The sequence below is a fragment of the Euleptes europaea genome, chromosome 8, assembly GCF_029931775.1.
Source record: "Euleptes europaea isolate rEulEur1 chromosome 8, rEulEur1.hap1, whole genome shotgun sequence".
In the NCBI taxonomy this organism is placed as follows: Eukaryota; Metazoa; Chordata; class Lepidosauria; order Squamata; family Sphaerodactylidae; genus Euleptes; species Euleptes europaea.
The window spans coordinates 56,651,605-56,671,009 of record NC_079319.1 but is presented as its reverse complement, the minus strand read 5'-3'; the positions used below and the strand labels follow the sequence as shown (position 1 = coordinate 56,671,009).

The window sequence follows — 19,405 nt, the reverse complement described above, 5'->3', positions numbered from 1 at the left end:
AGAAAGATAAGAGAAAGGAAGGAACCAACAATCCTCCTTGCTAGTGGTACCTCAACTTGTCACCAGTCTGTTTGTAACTTACTAACAACGTTTGTGACATCTGGCCAAAGTACTTCTGAAAGCCAAAACATTCTGGTATTATTAACTAGGAAATACACACAATTTTTCTGGACAATAATGCAAGGGGAATGAGGGCTTGTATATTCCAAAGAGCATCGGGAAATGCAGAAGACCACTGTGCATTCTGTACATGGAAAGGCATTACAACCTGCTGTGGGTCATGATCAGGACACTGAAGGATTAAGTAGACCTTCTGTCCTTACTGCAGCAGTGCCCCCCCCCCAATGCAGTGATTCACTTTTCCTCAAAGGAATAAATCACAACCATAAAGGAGAAAGTCAAGGATACCAGTCAAGGTGGGGGTTAACCGTGCATTCCTGAGATGCTGGCATGTGGGGACGGCGGGGAAGAGGCGCAGCTGCACCTCCTCCTAAGCCGTTTCCCACACGCCAGGACGAAAAAAGCCTTTAAAAGGCTTTTTTCGTTTTCAACGGGGCTAAAAGCAGTGAGGCTGCGCCTGCTAAAAAGCAGGCGCAGCAACACCGTCCTGGCCACCGGTGTCTGGGCCCGAAAGGGCTGCCCCCACCCCAGGAACGCTCTCCCATGCTGGCACTGCTAGTCTCCGCCATGGCCCACACCACGGGGACACTTCGTCAGCGGAGGGGCGAGGCGCCGCTCCACGGAGCTCGGGCGCCAACGGAACTGCCCTCGCCGCCAGCGTAAATGTGTCTTGTCCCGTGATAAGATGCACTTACACTCTCTGCTCAGAGAGGATTCAGGCCCCCCTCAGGAATGCACGGTAAGTCTACTTTTCAGTGTTTTCCTGTTTTCACATCCCAACCTCTACTGTTCCATCCTAGGTTCTGTTTCTTTCTCACACTAGACTGTGATAGGTGTTTGGGAAATGACTTATCTATATACAGGACATTTTTCTTCACCAATGAAACCTATGCAACACAGACTAGACTGAAAAAACAATTTGCTCACAGTCCTCCAGTAAAAATTATGGCTGAGCTGGGACATCCAGGGATGCCACATTCAAAACCAACAGTGCACTACTGCAGTCACTGGCCTCAAACGTTTGGCTTCCGTGTGCATGTGCAAAGATGAAAAACAGCCCGGATAGCCCACAAGAATCTATGAAAAACATTCTTTCTGCAAACAGTTGTATAGCTATGCTGTACTGTGAACTTATTTTCTCGCATTTTGTATCTGTAACTAGGCATCTTTTATTATTTAAATTTTATGCACAAGCTTGGCAGATCTACTGTGATAAGTACATGTCAATAAACACTAATTTCACTGTACCCTCTCAAAACAATGGAAAACAACTTATAAATTGATATTGACATGAGCAGGTAGTCTAGGTAAGAAAAATCGTGGTATGAAAGCAGGGATGAGTTTCACATTAATATGTATAGAACAAACTCTTGTTAATGCTGTCTAACACATTTATTTACAGATATTTCTATCTATCTATCTATCTGTCTGTCTGTCTGTCTGTCTGTCTGTCCAGCCTGACCAGGATGGCTCAGGGTTGTTAGATCTCAGAAGATAAGCAGGACCATCTCTGGTTAGTACTTGAATGGGAGACCATCAAGGAAGTAATAAATGGCAAATTTATGGTGCACTCAGATACCTTCTTCAAAGTTTTCCACAAGTATGGTAACATAAATTAATTCTGAATGGGGTTGAGAACTATAACTGTGCACAACTTTGGAAAACTGATTAAAAAAATTAATTCAAATTAACAGTAAGACTATTTCTTCAGTCTTAAAAGTTAAATTCGGACACAACTCTTAATTTTATATTCTCTACTGACACAGTTGTTATAGGGCTCAGTGACCATGCCAAACATATCCCATTACATTCAAAATCATAGATGAATGAGTATATAACATTAAAAAGTTTTAGACCATGATATATCATTTAGAGCCAGTGGTGCAGTGGTTAAAGTTTGGATTATTTTGTGCAACCTTGAGTCCTAAAATCAAGCCAGTCTTAGAACTCCCAATGTAATTGCCTAGCATAAAGTTTGCTCATGATACTGAGAAGACAGGTTGGACTATAGTTAGAAGGATCTGATTCACCCCTTTTATGTATTGGGATGATAATAGCCAAAACCCAATCACTAGGTATCTGTGTTCTCTGGTTGATAAATGTGAAAAACGTAGCCAGATCTTGCACCCACCATTCAATGTTATAGCAAGTCTGGAGAGATCAAATCACTTCCTAGTGCTCTCCCTAAATACAATTTTAATTTCTGTTATCGTACCCTAAGATTTATTTTTATAAAAGGGGGCTCACATATTCCTTATGTGACAAAGTCTTCCAGGGCAAGGTGACTCCTCAACTCATGTATGCGTCACAGGTATGTTTATATAAAGATTTATATAAACATATAGCTTGATATCAACCTCTTGCTTAAAGCAGCACCATCCCTGACTCACATGAAACTGCCTTATACTGAATCAGACTCTTGGTCCATCAAGGTCAGTATTGTCTAGTCAGACTGGCAGCGACTCTCACATCACTCCAAGAAGGGCATGTGGGATCCCAAATATCGATCTAAGAAATTTAGATTGCATTGTGTGCAGTCACCATGCTGTGTGAATATAGCAATGCACATATTTTCCAGTTTCTGGTACGCACAAGCCCATACCCCACAAGTAACCTGAGCTTCTGATCATGTGTACTGAAGCTGGAAAGTGCCTGCACTGTCCTATTCAAACAAACGGTGACTGCATGTAGCATTATCTCTCTGTGCAAAACTGAATTATTCAAAGGGGCATTTCCGCACAGGTTGTATGGTTGCACTGTACAAAATGGTTCACCAACTTACTTGAATAAACGATTAGGGATTGTGGGCTATACTGCAGTGTATAGCTTATTGTAGGAGGAAGGCAGCATGGTACAGCCCGATCTCGTCAGATCTCGTAAGCTAAGCAGGGTCAGCCTATGCAGAGGAAGGCACTGGCAAACCACTTCTGTCTCTTGCCGTGAAAACCCCATAAGGGGTCGCCATAAATCGGCTGCAACTTGATGGCACTTTACACACACACACATAGCTTATTGTAAGTAAGATCCTGTTATGTAATTTTTGTACCGCTTAATGTGTCATGTCAATAATTATATTATGCTTCAGTTCTTTCTCGTGGTTCCAAACTGCTACAATCCTAATGCATTGTTTATTGAATGTTGTTGATTGTACTGACTCACTATATGTAATCCGCCTTGAGTACCTGTGAGAAAGGCAGACTATAAATAATGTAAACAAACAAACAAATACATTTAAGCGTAGCTGGATTGGCAAAATCGTAATGACTGAAAAGGGCTATTTTCATGTATGTTTAAGACACCTGCTTTGAAGCAGTTAGGTACCAATATATGAACTCACACCTAAATTAAACTTCTGTCTGCAATAGAGTATTTTGAATTACTTACTGGTTATCTATAGCAGGTGATATTGTTAGCTTGTATGAAGTCATCGCTTGGACACTTTTACACATTCTTATTTTAACTGAGAATTAAACTTACTGAGGATGTTAAAGCAGGCGTAAAAGGTCGCATTTGAAAAAGCAGCTTTGAGGGAGCATCAAAATCGACCTTGCATAAATGGCCATAGAGTTCATACAGATAAACTCATTTTAATCAATGGATTTGTAGCTGTTCAAACTCCAGTAGTATATGTATGTTTTGATTTAAAAGTATTAAATGGAAATAAATTTTGATTAATGTTGTCCTCTATATTCTCAACATGGGGAGTAAAATGTGACTACAACTAAATGCATGGGTTGAAGGTTACATGTGAGATTAGTGATTGGATTTACTGATATATTTTAAGCCTTAAAAATAGCCAGAGGTACCCCATGAGGGCCAGAATCGTGGCACTTTGGGAGTTTAACCATCCCATGAGTTGTTTTGCTAGTAAAAATAACTCCTCACCTGCTATTACCTTAAAAAAAAAAACCAACATCTATCGTCTCTGGAAATATGACACAAAGTGCTGAGACCTCAACTGAAGGATCAGAAACTAAAAACTGTTTCCCCCCAAAAGGATCTCCTATTCTTTGTGGAGTACCACTAGCAATTAATAAGAACATGTAACATTTCATTTTTATATTGTGTAATTTTTTGTTAAATTAAAATATTAACATCCTGCCTTTCCTTGTGGCTTTAGGACTGCTAGACTAAGGCTGCAATCCTGAGAAAGCCCGGGAAAGCCCACTAGAGTGGCAGCGGGGATGTGCCACCTTTTTTGGTGGCACAGCCTCGCTTTTTTCAATGGGTGATTTCCCCTTTTTTATTTTTAAATTCCTTTTTTTCTCCGGGGCGGCCGGAAAGCCTCAGAGGAGGTGGTGCGGTTCCACTGCCGCCATAGATTTACTCCCCCAAAAGGAATGGGCGGCCTGAGCATGGTATGAGGCACTGAAGGCCACTGCCTCTAACTTTTTATGTTCACTGTATACATATGAATATTCATTGCCTGCTAGCTGTTCCTGTCCTGTCACACAACACCCCCAGGCACTCTCACCTCTCATTTTGATTGTACTTTCACACTTCCATCATCTATCCCTCATTCCACCTTCCTTTTGCATTTTACTTTGAGTCTTCTTTGGTGTATCCCTGTAGGTATCCATATCTTTTTATCAGGGTAATATGCTGAGTAATATGTGTGTGTGTGTGTGTGAGAGAGAGAGAGAGAGGAGAGAGAGAGACAGACAGAGAGACTTGCTCCAGCCTTATCTAATAAAATTCTGATGACTGACCTTGGGAAGGATGAGGCGTTTGTTCTATATTCAAATGGTCCAATGAGAAACTCATTTGGAAGAAATGGTAGCATCAGAAATAATTTCTTTACAGCTGGCACCTCACTGCGTGTGTGAGAAGTTCAAAATTCAAGCCAATTTAAAGCAATTACCAGATGTTTGCACCTCCTTTTCCCACCGAGTACAGCATGTTGACTTCCAGCAAGTGTTTGCAGTTTCTTTTATATTGGACTGAAATCTGATGGGTATTAAGCATTTTGGACAAGGCAGGAATCAAAGGGAACGCCCTTTGGGTCCTGGAAGAAGTTGTCTGCAATCATAGTACTGTAAGATTTAAAAATCTCCATTTTCCAAGCTATTATTATGCTCACTAGGAAGAAAAATCTACACTAGTACAAGAAAAGCAAAAGTGAAAAGTCGCACAGTGGCCCAGAACAATGGACCACACACAATGTATTTAGCACCACTGAGTTCTGTATTAAATGTGTGAATTTTGTCTAGCTATTCATACTATGGCATAGTAACTGGCCCATGTATTTAAACCAGTAGAAGCACAGATGTTTGCCTTTTCTCTCATTCTGATTGTACCGATGATTGACATGTAGCCATCCCAAGTTACCCAGAAAATTTTAAAATCACGTTGCCATTGACACTGTTGTGCCACCAAAGCTCACAGATGTGGGATGAGACTCAGCAGTTAAGTGTCAGTGTATGTTATGTCTAGTGTAAAGCACAGATGAGTTTCTTCTTGAGCTATGATGTTAAATTTACAGAAAGAACATTTGTAATTACTGTAGGAGACTAGGATGGTGCCCAGGTTTTAATGTCACAAATGCCAAAGACTGCAGTTGGTTAGTAAGCACCATTATTAAGACATGCTGGGATGTCTCTCACAGGGAGTTTGATTTGCATGCTAACCAAAGCATCATTCATGTCGTGTGACTTATTGCTAAGAGGTGATTCTCTACCTTTACCATGGCTGTGTGCCTATTACTGCCCTTGAAAAATGTTTGTGGATCTTCCAGGGTCACTTCTGAGGGTCTGGCACTTGTTCCACTTCTCTTTTATATCTATGTCAGTAATTAAGGTTAAATTAGAGTCTCCCTACTTTAAAACACTGTTTATATACCAAGCAGTAGTGAATTAAAGAGCATGAAGCCATCTTGTGCAAACAAACACATGAATTTTAGTTTGTCACAGTGTCTGCCCCAGAAAACTTCTTCACCACTTTGTGTACTTCTTAGTCAAGATATTTATACTTTCAAAGTGATATGGCTAAATTGGTTTAGTGGGGCTTAAGATGTGAATCTGTATTGATTCTGTACATTCTAGAGCATATATGCTATTGCAGAAATTTCAGTGTAAAAAAATGGAAAACAAATGAGACCTTTTCTTAGTGTTACAAAGTGCAAATGTTCTGCACATGTTTTGTGTTGCTCTACTCAGTCAAGCAAATACTGTGGATTTGGAAACATCTTTATTAAATGATTACAAAAGAGTCTGCCTAGCTTCCTGGAGAATAACAGCCAATTTCCCCCCTAAGGATTCTTTTCCTGCTATATTTGATGGAATAAAGCCAACTTGTTATTTTTGGTGGTATGTTTAGAACAGAGAAATCTGATTTGACTGGTAAGACATATTATGCTATTACTGACATGCCAGATTAAAGATGGTTTTAAACTTTGGATATTTATAAAGCATATTAGCCATCCATCATGAAACTGCCTTCATTTCTACCGAAGAACTACAGTTGTTTACATTCTTTTTAAAAAGGTTACTACTCGGACAAACTCATTTAAGAATAATATTGTTTCTTACATTCTAATTTTTACAATTTTGCTTACAACTGCTAAATTCAGTGGAACACTGAAATAGGGCTGTTCTGCATGCTGCCCTCACTCCTGATTTTGTGTAGGGTTGATCTGCAAGCTTAAAGATTAGCTTTGTAGCAAACCACCCGCACCTTCTTTTTCATCGTGCATTAGGCGTTCCAGAGCAGAACTTCATTGCCATGAACATCACCATAAATGTCACTGATGTTGTCTTCAACGTAGTCAGAAAGCCAACTCCCCCTTTTTGTGCTTGTCTGGTGTTAATAATAGATTGGCAAACCAAGCACGAATGCTAATTCATTGGTTGGGGGGAAGAAAGGGGCAATAATTTCTTCAGTGAGGAAGGTCAGTGAGGGAAAAAACTATGGCAGGACACAGAAGGAAATGGGGGCATCATTTTTGGTTCTACAATCCTGCTTAAGATGTTTCTGAAGGTTTGCTTGGGGAAAAGAAGGAAATGTCTAAAAGGGCGCTTGTGTGTGGATGAGAGATCAGCAAACCAATTCACTTACGCTCATGAGTTGGATCAGGTGTGACCTGATCAAGACTGCATTATCCCTTTTTGCTGCTGCAGCATAGTGACTGCTCATATTCAGATTACAGTCCACCAGTACCCCTAGATCTGTTCACATACTGTGCTACCAAGAAGTGTATCCCCCATCCAGTATGTGTGCTTTTCATTTTTGTTACCCAGATGTAGAACTCTGTACTTATCCTTGTTGAATTGAATAATTGAATTGAAGCTTTGCAAGAAAGCTCTTCTTTGAGCATTCTCGGGTGCATACCGTCTGGCCCAGGGGATTTGTACATATCCATTATGACCAGATGCCTCTGAACAACCTCTCTAACCATGTCAACCAGCAGCCAAGACACTGTGCCTTGCCTACTACCATCTCTAGATGAGCCTGCTCTCTGCTTCAGGGGAAAAAGACTGAGGCAAAATAGGTATTGAGCCTTTCTGCTTTCTCTTTGTCCTCTGTCAGTGTGTCTCCATTTTTACCCAACAATGGGCCTATCACCTCTTTGACCTTACATTCGTTCCTCACATATCCGAAGAAACTTTTCTTGTTGTAACGAGCCTCCCTGGCTAGCCTCAGCTCACTCCAAGCTTTGGCCTCTCTGATGGCTGACCTACAGTGTCAAAAACCATCATATTCTCTTCTTTAAAGGTATGCCCTTCCCTCCATTTCTTGAACATTTCCTTTTTTCCCCTTAGCTCATCACAGAGTTCTCTGTTCATCCATTGGCATTTTGGACCCCTACCATGTTTCTGTCTGGTTGGAATAGTGCTGGCTTGAGCTCGCAAGAGCTGTCGTTTTAGGAGAGCCCACCCTTCACTTGCTCCTTTCCCTTCCAGAATTCTTGCCTATGGAATAACTCTCATTATGGCTCTGAGTTTGTTAAAGTCTGTCCTACAAAAATCTAACATACACGTCTGGCTACAAACTTCCTTGGTTTCCCACTGCAAAAGAAACCCTAGGAGGACATGGTCACTTCCTCCTAGTGTCCCCATCACCTTCACACCATCTACTAATTCTTGCCTGTTGGTTAATACTAAGTCGAATATGGCCAAGCCCCTCATACCTTCCTCCACCATTTGAAAAAGGAAGTTGTCAGCCAGGCAGGTCAGGAAGTTGTATGTCTGTGGATGCTTAGCAGAGTTTGTCTCTCAGCACACATCAGGGAAAATAAAGTCACCCATAGCTACAAGGTTATGTTGCCTGGATATTCTGTCAAGCTGCTCAAAGAGGGCAGCATCCATCTCCTCACCCTGCTCAGGCTCAAACTCCTCCTTACTGTCTAAGCTTTGGGCATTGGTACATAGACACCTAAAACCCCACACCTTCGGCTCCATTTGACCCCGCCTTTCCAGATGGGCCCCATGTTGGTCATCTCCTTCCCCTTGAGGTGTCAGTTTAAAGCCCTCCTGACAAATCTCTTCAGGTTTCTGCCAAACACATTCTTCCCTGACCTGACAGATGAAGTCCATTGCGTGCTAGCACCCTGTGGTGCTATCAGTGCAGGAAAAATGTTAAGTATAAAGCTTAGGAAACAGAAAATGGTTGGACATAATGGGTCATCCAGCTTGATAATTCAAGGAAGACCTATAAGCCAGAGTCCGCAACTATCTTGCAACCTGCTGCCAGACTTAGCTCCCGTTGAGCTTAGGGCAGACTGAGGCATGGGAAAAGCAAAGGACGGGGGGAGAGGGAAAGGCGAGCAAGGAGCACCAAGACAAGTGTTCGAGTTGTTCAGACCCAAGAGCATGCTCGCCCCAGAAGGCTTTAGTTAGGTCAGAACCTGACCTAGCCTACAGATATAAAGGCAACCTTTGTAGCTGTAGTGGTTGGTTTCCATTCGCATTTCCCTCCTTTGGCTAAGGAGACTGAATCCCTGCCCTCATATCTATCAGGTTGCCAGTCATGACATCTGCTTGAGGAGCTTTCCTGAATATCCATGAGAATGGCCCATTCAGACCCAACAGTCTCTATTCAATGGAATACTTCCAGAACAATCTGTGTGTGGGGGGAGGGGGGAAGACACAAAATCTCAGCGGAAACTTATCTCTTCATCACATCCCATTTCAAAGCATTTTTCATGGCAACTTAATAATGGCTCTCCTAAATTACAGTGAGGCATCGTTTGCATTTTTAGCATTCAGTCACATTCTAATGAGGTCTTCATAAAGCTGGCTAAATATGTTTAGAAATCATTAGAGTAAATTACCACAGCACAAAAAAACTCCTGGGGGAGTTCTGCAGATTTTTTGTAATATACCTATGGCAGATGGATCAGTATAATAGAGCAAGCACGAGAGTAAGGGAAGGGGGGCTGTTTGTTTTTTGTCTCTCCAAATCGAGAGTGTATATATCTGAGAGACTCGGTTACATGCTACTAGATAAAGAGCTAAATGTCCCTCAGGTAGGTTCATTAAAGAAGGAAAACAATCAAAACACATTTTGTTGCCATTTAAATACCAGGTGCATGGAGGTCTGTAAGTGCCAGAAAAACTGACAAGGGTCCCTTGCTGGAATTCCGGAGAGCTTAAAGGGATGCAGGGTTTTGACAAGCCTGACTCAGATAATGACAGGTATTGGCAGATGGATCCAGGCCCTGCTAGAGGCGAATGCAGGGACTGAATCATCTGTAGCAGGTGCCTGCATGAGGGAAAGCCTCCCAGTGGCTCCTCTGCCTGCAATTAAAACTATCCTGATGCACAGAGCTCCAGGGCAAAAGCTATATCCGAGCACAAATTTAATGACTATCCAGCCCGGGTAAACAAATACACACACGCCCCCTTAATGATTAATGTATGAAGGACGCACACAAGTTATGTGGCAAACATGTTAAATAGGTATTCTCTCATGGCGAAAAATAAATTGTGCTATTCCTTCCCCCACCTCTGCCGACCCTTGCTTTTGGATGTAAAATGGGTAGGTGGTCTCCCAACAAATCTGTAAGTCAAATAAGAGAAGCGGCGGGCAGCAACAGCAGCAACAAAAACATATAAAACCTTGAAAGTCGAGAAAAGTTATAATGTTTGCTCTGCAGGAATTTGACCTACTGTCAAAACATAAAAGCATCACAAAGAGGGAAGGAAACTCAAGGATGGAAGCCTAGGTAAAACTGAGCTAAAACACAGCCTTATGTTCTTAGGCAGAGGAAGACAGGAAGCTCAGGTTGTACAGGTTGTACATCAATTAAATCTTTAGTCAACAGTTTTACCACTGAAAATGACAACTATGAATTCCTGAAGACTGCAATCCCAATGCAGTTACAATTGTCAAATGTTTGGGTCCCAATCGACTTAAAATAGAGCAAATGACTTTCAAAGGCTGTTGTCCTATGTACACTTACTTGAGAGTAAAACCCATTACATATGGTGGCGTTTACTACATATAAAAATGCATAGGATCTCGCTTACAGAATATTTTACCAATTATTATGCAGTTTGCTCCCCCCTCACTGCCTTTCATTCTCCTAGACTGAAACAGTGCCATGCTATATCCTCCCAGCCCCATAGTATATCCTCCCACATACTATGGGGCTGGGAGGATATAGCATGGCACTGTTCTAGTGTATCTATCTGTATGGTTTTATCTTTCCTTTTCTCCAAGGAGCTCAAGGCACTGTACATGGTTTTCCTTGCTTCACTTTGTCCTCACAACAACCCTGTAAGTATGTTAGGCTTAGAGAGAATGACTGTGCCAAGGTTATCAAGTGAGCTTCATGACTAAGTGGGGATCTGAACTTGGATCTCCAAGGTCTTAGTCGGACACTCTAACGATGGTCATTTATGCACGGGAGTTTTGTCTGAAGTTTGCTGCTGGCTGGACCCACACTTTCCAGCTGGGAATCTCTGCACCAGCAGTCTCCAAGCTCAAATCAAGTCCCGCCCTCTGTAAATGCTGCTTTGTAATTGGCTTACTTCACAGTGCTCACTGTGAGAGAAAATTTCACCACCCCCCAAACCCAATTGCAGCATTAAAAAAGCATTTTAAGAACAAAGAGCAAAAAACTGAGCAATCTGAAAGGAAAGGGTGGGGTGGGGGGAGAGAAATCCAAGCCTCAATTTTAAAAGGCCTTTATTTTGCTCAGAAAGAGCTCTGAGGAAGCAGGAAGCATTTGAGTCCCCTCCTGTTTACACACTGCTTTGTGATTGGTTGTGAGAGAAAGTCAGCTTCCTGAGGCCTGTGCTTTGCCTTCTGCACAGAAATTTCAGCCGAGCTGAGCTCAGGGGACAGGGAAAAGTTGGGTTAACAGAGGAATGGGAAGGCCCGGACATTGCGAGGGCTGGTCATTTCTAATGGATGGAAAACTTGTGCAGAACTCCAAGGAACAACCGAGACAGACAGGGAGCAAATGTGAGTTCAAGTACCCATGCATAAATGACCTATGACACGAGACTTGTTCTCCTGTTATAGGCCCTCCTTTGTATTATAATCTAACAAGAGAGAAGCTTTAGGCTACCCCTCCAAGTGAGGTCAATGTAGGAACTACAGCTTGAGCAAGATTCTAGAGGTTTGGAACGAGGCTAGCCATGGTTCACTTATGCTTATGCATAAGATAAAATATGACACATTGTATGTGTTTGTGTAATACACAGCAACAATAAGATCAACAACAAGAACAAGCTGATCTAAGAATTACTACTATTTTGCTTCTAATATGGAAAAGCTGGGATTGTGTTGTGATGCAATTTACTGCTTGTGGGGAAGTAGATCACCAAGATGTATAATTCACATTTTAAAGTGTTTTGTAATGGCATGGTGAGTCATGACTTAGGTGCATGGGGGGGAATATAGAAAACTGAAATTCACTGTGAAGTTTCATTCTCAATGAGTTTCATTCTCAATTCGAGAAGCCTTTGACTTCTAGAAGAGATGCACTAGCCTCTGTAGGGACTCGACATGATAACTTGCCTAAGAATTACTTCGTCACAGACCAGCATTCCCAGGAGTTGAGAAAGGGTCATGGATTGCTCAGGATACTTCTGAAGATTAGACAGTGTTTCTCTTGATACAGGGCCCCCAAGGACTGAATTAATCTGTCTTTTAGAACTGATGGAGACTTCAGAGCATAGGCCCGGGAGACCATTTCCAGCAATCAGTAATCTGAGAACAATGGGCAATTCCTCTAAAGTGCTGAAGATAACCTCCTATCATTAGTGGATTACTGAAATGCTTGTCAAGTATTCCTCTCTCTCTGGTAATAGTGGAGAGAAATTGACGAGCAACTGCAGTCTTCTTGCTGATTTCATGGGTTGTTCTTTTTGTTTGAAGTTTCTCAATCACCTGTTGCATGCATTGGCTTTAGGGTCCCAAAAGAAATAGAACTTCTTAGATCTTTGGTTATGCCTCCTTAGCGGAGGGAGAACATTCTTGTTGTCATAAGTTTATGGCACACAGGGGTTATCCAAAGAACATACGAAGGGAACACTGGCAAGCTGTGACTGGGAATTTGGATCAACTTCCCAAGAAAGCGAATGCTGCCACATTGGTAACCACTGCCTTGGCACAGAATTTTATATAGTCCCTACAAGGTAGTAGATAAAGAATTTATTTTGGTTCATCTTCAGCCTTTTGGGGCAAATTCATGTTCACTAAGCCCTTAAGGTTGTTAGGCCATCAGTAGATTGCTCCAGTGAACAGTTAGTGTTTGATGCCTGGAGAGCTCCTGAAAGGGCTTCAAGGGGTTTCTTTTAGGGCCAACTCAATGAATTTATTGCACCGATATTTGGTAAGTGCCAGATAGAATCCAAATAAGGAGCTCAGAATGTCTCCTGGACCAGTTATTACCAATGCATGTTTTAAATTTTAGACTTGACTTATTACCGTAAGGCAAGTCTGGTGGAGGTCTTGACATATGCTCATGTTGCCCATTCTGATGTAACTAGGTTCAGAGTGTGGAGAATGCTCATTCCCCATTTTGGGTTATTCAAATGTTCTTTCTGGGACTGAAGTTGACTGAACACTTGTGGGACCTGACACTCTTACGCCCCAGGTTTATGGTTACTCATGGCCTCCAGAGGAGATGAGATACGGCTTTCTAGTCTAGCTGTAGAAGGCTTCTCCTCTGCCTAGAAAATGGAACCCAATTGGAGTGTATTTTTAGATGTCATGGTTGGATAAGTAATGCAGAGCCCAAACCATTGTAGCCAAGGCTGCTACAGAAACCTTATCCTGCCCCATGGGTTGAGACAGGGCCTCAAACTTGCCTATTGACTTTCACTTCTGCAAGGGGAGCAGATGAAGGAGATGCATTGCCTTGGGAAGGATGATGGAGCAGCTAGAGGGTAAAGAGCCAAGAATGGCTCGGCTATAGCATTTTCTTACCTTGAGACAGGCGTCAGTAGCAGTCCACAGCTGCAGCTGTGAACAGCTCCCCTTTGCCCCCCAAAGGATGAAGGAGACTGTAAAATTTCCTGGTTGAGGAGAAGGCATGTCTGTTCCATATATAGTCATTTCGCTGGCTTTGGGATGGTGAAGAAGCTAACCCAATGAAGCTGACCCTAGTTAAGGCCAGAATAGGTGGAAGGGAAAGAGAGAAAGAACAGCTAATTGCTGCTCTGACTATAATCACAAAGAAGTGCCTTGCCACCTACAACTTGACCCCACCTACGGAATCACTGGAGAATCTTGCTTTGCTACAGCAAAGCGTACCGTGAGTTGAGTACTGAACTACATCTAGCTAAAAGGGGTGTTTTAGATTGGCTCTGAGTTTAGTTATCTCTCAAATGCATTAGATTTCATGAAATATGGTTTACCATAGACCCAATCTACCGGTAAGTTGCATATCGATAAAACGGCCTTTACTTTTTCCTTCCGTTTGCTTGTCAGTGGCAAAGGCAATTTACTTTCCCACTAGGTCTCAAACAGCCTCAGGTTGACCATTTTAGTCATCCCCAATGGCTGCATCTTTGCGCTCTTGTAACAGCACTTAATTATACTCACAAATCCTACTACTTTGTTGTCCAAATGTGGTCCTGTTGCCTGATTTGTGAGGAGGCTCAGGCACTTAGATGTCTAAGCAGTAGGATTTAAACTCCCAATAAACCATGAGCAACCCCCCCTTCTAAACACCAAAATGAAAATTGAATTTACAACAAAGGAAGCTAGAAATGACACATTTACTCATATTACCGAGAAATTGATCACCCTATAGTCCACACATCTATTTTTCAAGGAAAAATTATAAAGAACTCTGTTGCTAAGAAATTAAAAACATGCATCATAACTGTTTTAGCTCCATCAAAGTATATCTGCAATTTCCTACTCTTTCAGCAGCTAATAAATGTGCTGTTTCTGGAAGAGTTGACAATATAGTTGATGAAGTTTGAGATTTTCTCAGGAAACTGAACATCTTACTCCCTAATAAATATCCTAACCTTCATCAATGCTGCTAATATAGTAAAATATAGTAAATGAAAAACAACTCAGGTTGACCATTTAAATTTTTTTTTAAAAAACTAGCTTTTTTAAAAGTACAGCTTGAAAACAAAAGTGCAGATGTATTAAGGAATATTATGTATTCCTTATGGAACTCAAAAGTTTACAGTCCTTCCACTCATTATTTCCATATCCATGGAAACACAGATTCATTAAGCTACACCTAGAGAATCTGGTCAGTACAGAAAATAGTTAGGGAATGAAAATTAGTTGCTAGGCGGAACTCCCAGCTCCTCACCTATGTATATGCATACCAGTGGATCTGAAGCCAAAGAAGAATAATAGGAATTCTCTTCTGTTGGGGAAAGGAGTTAGTGTGTGTGTGACGGACAGGAGGCCATCCTGCCCTTGAAAAGAAAAAACAGCCACTCAGAGTAGCCCACACGGGTGCTGTTCCAGCAGCCAAACATCTTTCAGGAGGGCGGTTGGAATGTTGGAGGTAAGTACAGAAGGAGTGAGTTCAGATCTGACTCAGGTAGAGAGCAGTCACAACTCAGGTTTGGGCCAGGAAAGTGGACAGTTTGAGGGGTAGCTTTGCCTGGGTGTATGGCAAAGTGGCTGAGCTCTATTTCTAGGAATAGAATAGAGTACCCCAATTGTTAGGCCTGTCTCTGGTGATGAGCAGACCTTGTACTTTTTAGTCTGACTCTTGTGAAAACGCAGGCTGGTGTGGGTGAAATCCTGAGTGTGTAAGAGAGGATCCAACCTAGGGGCTAAGCAAAAATAGCCTGTTTTACTCTGAAAGTGTTAAAGAAAATACAAGCTATTCTCTAAAGCTATAACTGATCTTATTCTAGGTGCGTCAGCCAGGTTACTCCTTTGTCATCCTGGAGACCTGTGCTGCAGTTCTATTCCTTAAAACTACTTTGTAAACAAATAAATATTTGTTGTTTCTGTTCAAATCCTGCTTCTGTGATCTTCTTAAATTACTTGAGCACTACATCTACTTACTTCACAGCAGTGAACCCAAAGCCTATACACACATTACCTTTAGAACACCTGGAAACTGAGGGGAAGGTTTCTAGGTTAAAACAACCCTAGATCCCAGAAAATCTTAGGAGGGTGTGTGTGTTCCCTCTGCAGGAAAGACAGGCTAGTCACAGGGTGAAATTAACTAGAGTTACCCCAATGTCTAAGGACATCTATGGCTAACTACTGTAAAAGAATGTTCTACAATAGGGTTAGAGCAAAGTTTCTTTTACACAAATGGAACAGCCCTTTTTTGGTGCATCAGGGGTGGGGTGAGTTGATTCTTAGTGATTCACCCTTCCCACAACATTGCATTCCATTCTATTCTCAAGGGGCTTCCTGAGCCACATTTTTGGGAACATGGGGTGCTGTAGTGGAAAGGGGGCGGCAGAAAAGATCCATTCTGTGAGCTGGCTCCGCTCACAGTCCTTTGGACCTAACCCATTATGTCTCAGGTGAAGGGTTTTTTTCACATTTACAGTGTTCACTGCTTTAAGATTGGTGTGACTGGTTCACAACCAAGTAACTGAGGCAAGGAAAGTTCTCCTTTACCTTGGGATACTATTTTACCCATAAAATATCACAGTGAGGGCAGTGCTTTCTCATGATGCTGCATAGCCAAATGTCTTTGAATAGCCAATGAGATTTGGCTTCATGAAGATGTCTGAAGCTAAATTCATTTGTCATCTTGTGAGCTAAAAAGAAGAAGAAATACTGGTCTGCAGTAGCAGCCAGGACTATACAGGAGCACATCGAATGGATGGTGAATGAAAGGTCATAGCTTCATGAGACACCCTCCCCCTAAGTTTCTAGCTTAGAAAATTCTATGAAGAACTTTCAGTTAATCTATTGTAGAAATCATCATATAAACATGCTTAAGTCAGACATTGCTGTGTTTCCATAGTATCTCACTTTCTTAGAACTAAAACAGCAAAAAGAGTCAATAGTGGATAAATGCAGCATACCCTCGTGTTGCTGACTCATGCGAAACACTGAAAGAAATAACATTTGAAATACCCAGAATTGTCTTACCCTTCCTACTTCTACAAGATTTGTCACCATAACTATGCTTGCTGTATTTTCATGCCACACCATTCTCCAGAAGTCATATATTGTCTCTTGCATTGGTCCTGAAACAACAAATTGGTCAAAAAGGTTACTTCTGCATGATTCATGGCTGAAAGATAACACAATTATAATTTTACGGACAATCTCTGAAGCCTGACACCGCTAAAAGGAATAACAGATAGTAGGGTACAGTATCTAAACTTACTAATTTGGGTTGTCAAATGCTTAATAAAAAATTAGTTTATTTCTTGTCAATCAGCTGATTTGCATTTAAGTGTTTTTCAAAAAGAAAGTTAGCTATTGAATATTTAGAAATTACTTTCCATAATTACCATGCCTGAGACTGTGAAAAATGAATAGCATTATTGTTCCTGGTAACATTAGAAGAGCCACTTCCATCATAGGAAGGCTTCCAGCTTTGTTGAGTGGAGTGGTAGAATACAAGCCAGAGTAAGTGGCATGAGAAGAGTTTCAATTAACTATGCTGGCCTTTTGCAGTTTCTGCTATTTCTCTTAGTTTGCACTATTGATCTAATTAGTCTGATTCCTAAATTGCTCTTTCTGAAAGGAGACAGTTCTTTGAGACAGTTTATTATTTTGACATCAGTAGGGGAAACAGCTTAAATACCAGGCTTGACAATTATCCTTGCTGTAGAACTTGATGAGAGAAATGAGTCTGAAAAAAGACACCTCTGAGTAATGCATTAGAATGGCTGTGCCTATTGTCTGTGTTGATTATATTTCAGAGCCAGTCTCATGAGCTGAACTTACTTCCATGCAGAATATATGAACATTTATGTACACTTAAGTCCAACAAATAAATTTGTATCATGCCCATATTGTGCCAACCAGCATAGATTGGATGTTTACTTGACAGGGACAATTCCTGGAGGACTGGTGCCCTGGAGGCAGCCCACATCTTCCTTCAAACAAGGTCAACACCTGTTTTTCCTTGCCAGGAGTGCCGTTCAGGTACAGACGAAGTGGCCAATGCCACAGCTGCCTCAGAAAGGGGAAGTGATGGTGATCACTAACTCCTCCTTGCAAACATGGCAGTCTGGGCGTGACTACGGCAGTGGCTGATGTGCCTGGGCTGCCTTTTTCTCAAGGAATAGGAAGTGGGTATGAGGGGCAGCCATCAATGCCTCAGAATCTGCCTCAGAAGTGATATCATACAACACTGGTGGGTAGTGGTGCAGGACTTTTCCCAGGGCCAGTTTCACTTCTCAACTGTTTTTGCACAGGAACCTGCTGCCAGTTGGTCCAACTGTCCTCTTAAAAGGATTCTTTGTATATAAAGTTTGTCTTGGGTCAAATGACCTGCAGTCCACACTGCTAACAGTTAATGAACCCCATACTGGACCATACTCTGAGCGAGATTCCACCTTTGGTTTTTGTACTGGAAAAGCTAATATCAAAATGCCATTTCCAGCGGTAACTTAATGTACCTACTTGCATATGCTTGTACATGTGTGCAGCCAGTTATCTTTCCAGCAGTGAAATGTTTTGTCTACTTTCAAGGTAGGTTTTGTTGTGAGCAGGTATGTGAGTGTTCTTTATGGTAAAAAAATGGTATTCTCTCTGCTTTTAATGCTGTTTTAAAACCAGAGTGTGACAGCAGCAGGTCACAGATACATTTAGACCTTTTCAAAAAGTAACCGAATCTTGATTCTAGTCTTTTCTAAAAGTATGATAAATGAAAGAAGCCATTGTCGGTATTAAATTAAATTTAAATGAATTAAATTTCAGAATTAAATTTCTGAGAGCTTTCTGCAACATGTGTGTTCATAAAATAGTTCACTAATTCACTGCAATACAAGCATACATCAGCAATATTGCGGTTTGGTTCCAGACCACTGCAATAAACTGAATATCGCAATAAAGCCAGTCATATGAATTTTGCATATAAAAGTTATGTTTACACTATACTGTAGTCTATTAAGTGTGCAATAGCATTATGTGTAAAAACCAATGTACTGTAATAATAATGAACAAGTTTGAAATATTGCGAGAATTACCAAAATGTGACACAGAGACATGAAGTGAGCACATGCTGTTGGACTTGCTCGACAATATCTGCGAAGCACAATAAAACAATATACGCCTGAATGGCAAATCTAAAACAAAAGTGATACTCTGTCTTTCTTCCAGCGCCTTTGCTATAGTATTTTTTTCATTTTGCCATTTCACCTTCTTAGTACAAAGTCACTCAGCGGCACAGAGAATAAGCAGATATGAAAAACCTATAAATTACTAAAATCCTACCATCCACAGAGAGTAATTTACTGATCTTCTTCACAACAGTAAGCAATTAGTCACTTATTCATGAGAATGCTATTAGTCTATTCATTTGGGGACAAATGGATAAATTTATCAGCCTGCTCTCACTAATAAATGAGATGCCTTCCTTGAAACATTACGATACCTTTTAAATTTTAAAATTAGGGTTGCCTACAGCTGATAAGAAGCTGTGACTGTAATCACTCTTGAAATAAGAATGTTTTTGTAAAATGATAAATGCAAACAACATTCTATATTGCTAATTGTGTCTTAAAGCTGATGTGCCCACATGTCACAGCAACACATTAAAGAATATTATTAAACTAAAAAAAAGCCACATGAACACAGATCTACCATTATTTGTTAAAACTTATTTGCTGTTGGTGTTCAAAAGCATTTCTAGCTGTAGTTTCTCCCTCATGTTCCCTCTCTTAGCGCCTAACAAAAAAGTTGACAAAGGCAACTACAGTTAGGTAGC

At 41.2% G+C, this 19,405-nt stretch overlaps 1 protein-coding gene across 6 annotated transcripts in view; it reads right to left on the bottom strand.

Annotated features, from left to right (window-relative positions):
• The window catches only part of PTPRM (protein tyrosine phosphatase receptor type M), a 546,095-nt gene that overhangs the window by 23,098 nt on the left and 503,592 nt on the right, over window positions 1-19,405 (bottom strand). For all 6 annotated transcript variants that reach the window (XM_056854227.1, XM_056854228.1, XM_056854229.1 and 3 more), the window contains one exon: window positions 16,612-16,709. In XM_056854227.1, the coding sequence (XP_056710205.1) occupies window positions 16,612-16,709 (98 nt within the window). The remainder of the gene's footprint in view (window positions 1-16,611; window positions 16,710-19,405) is intronic.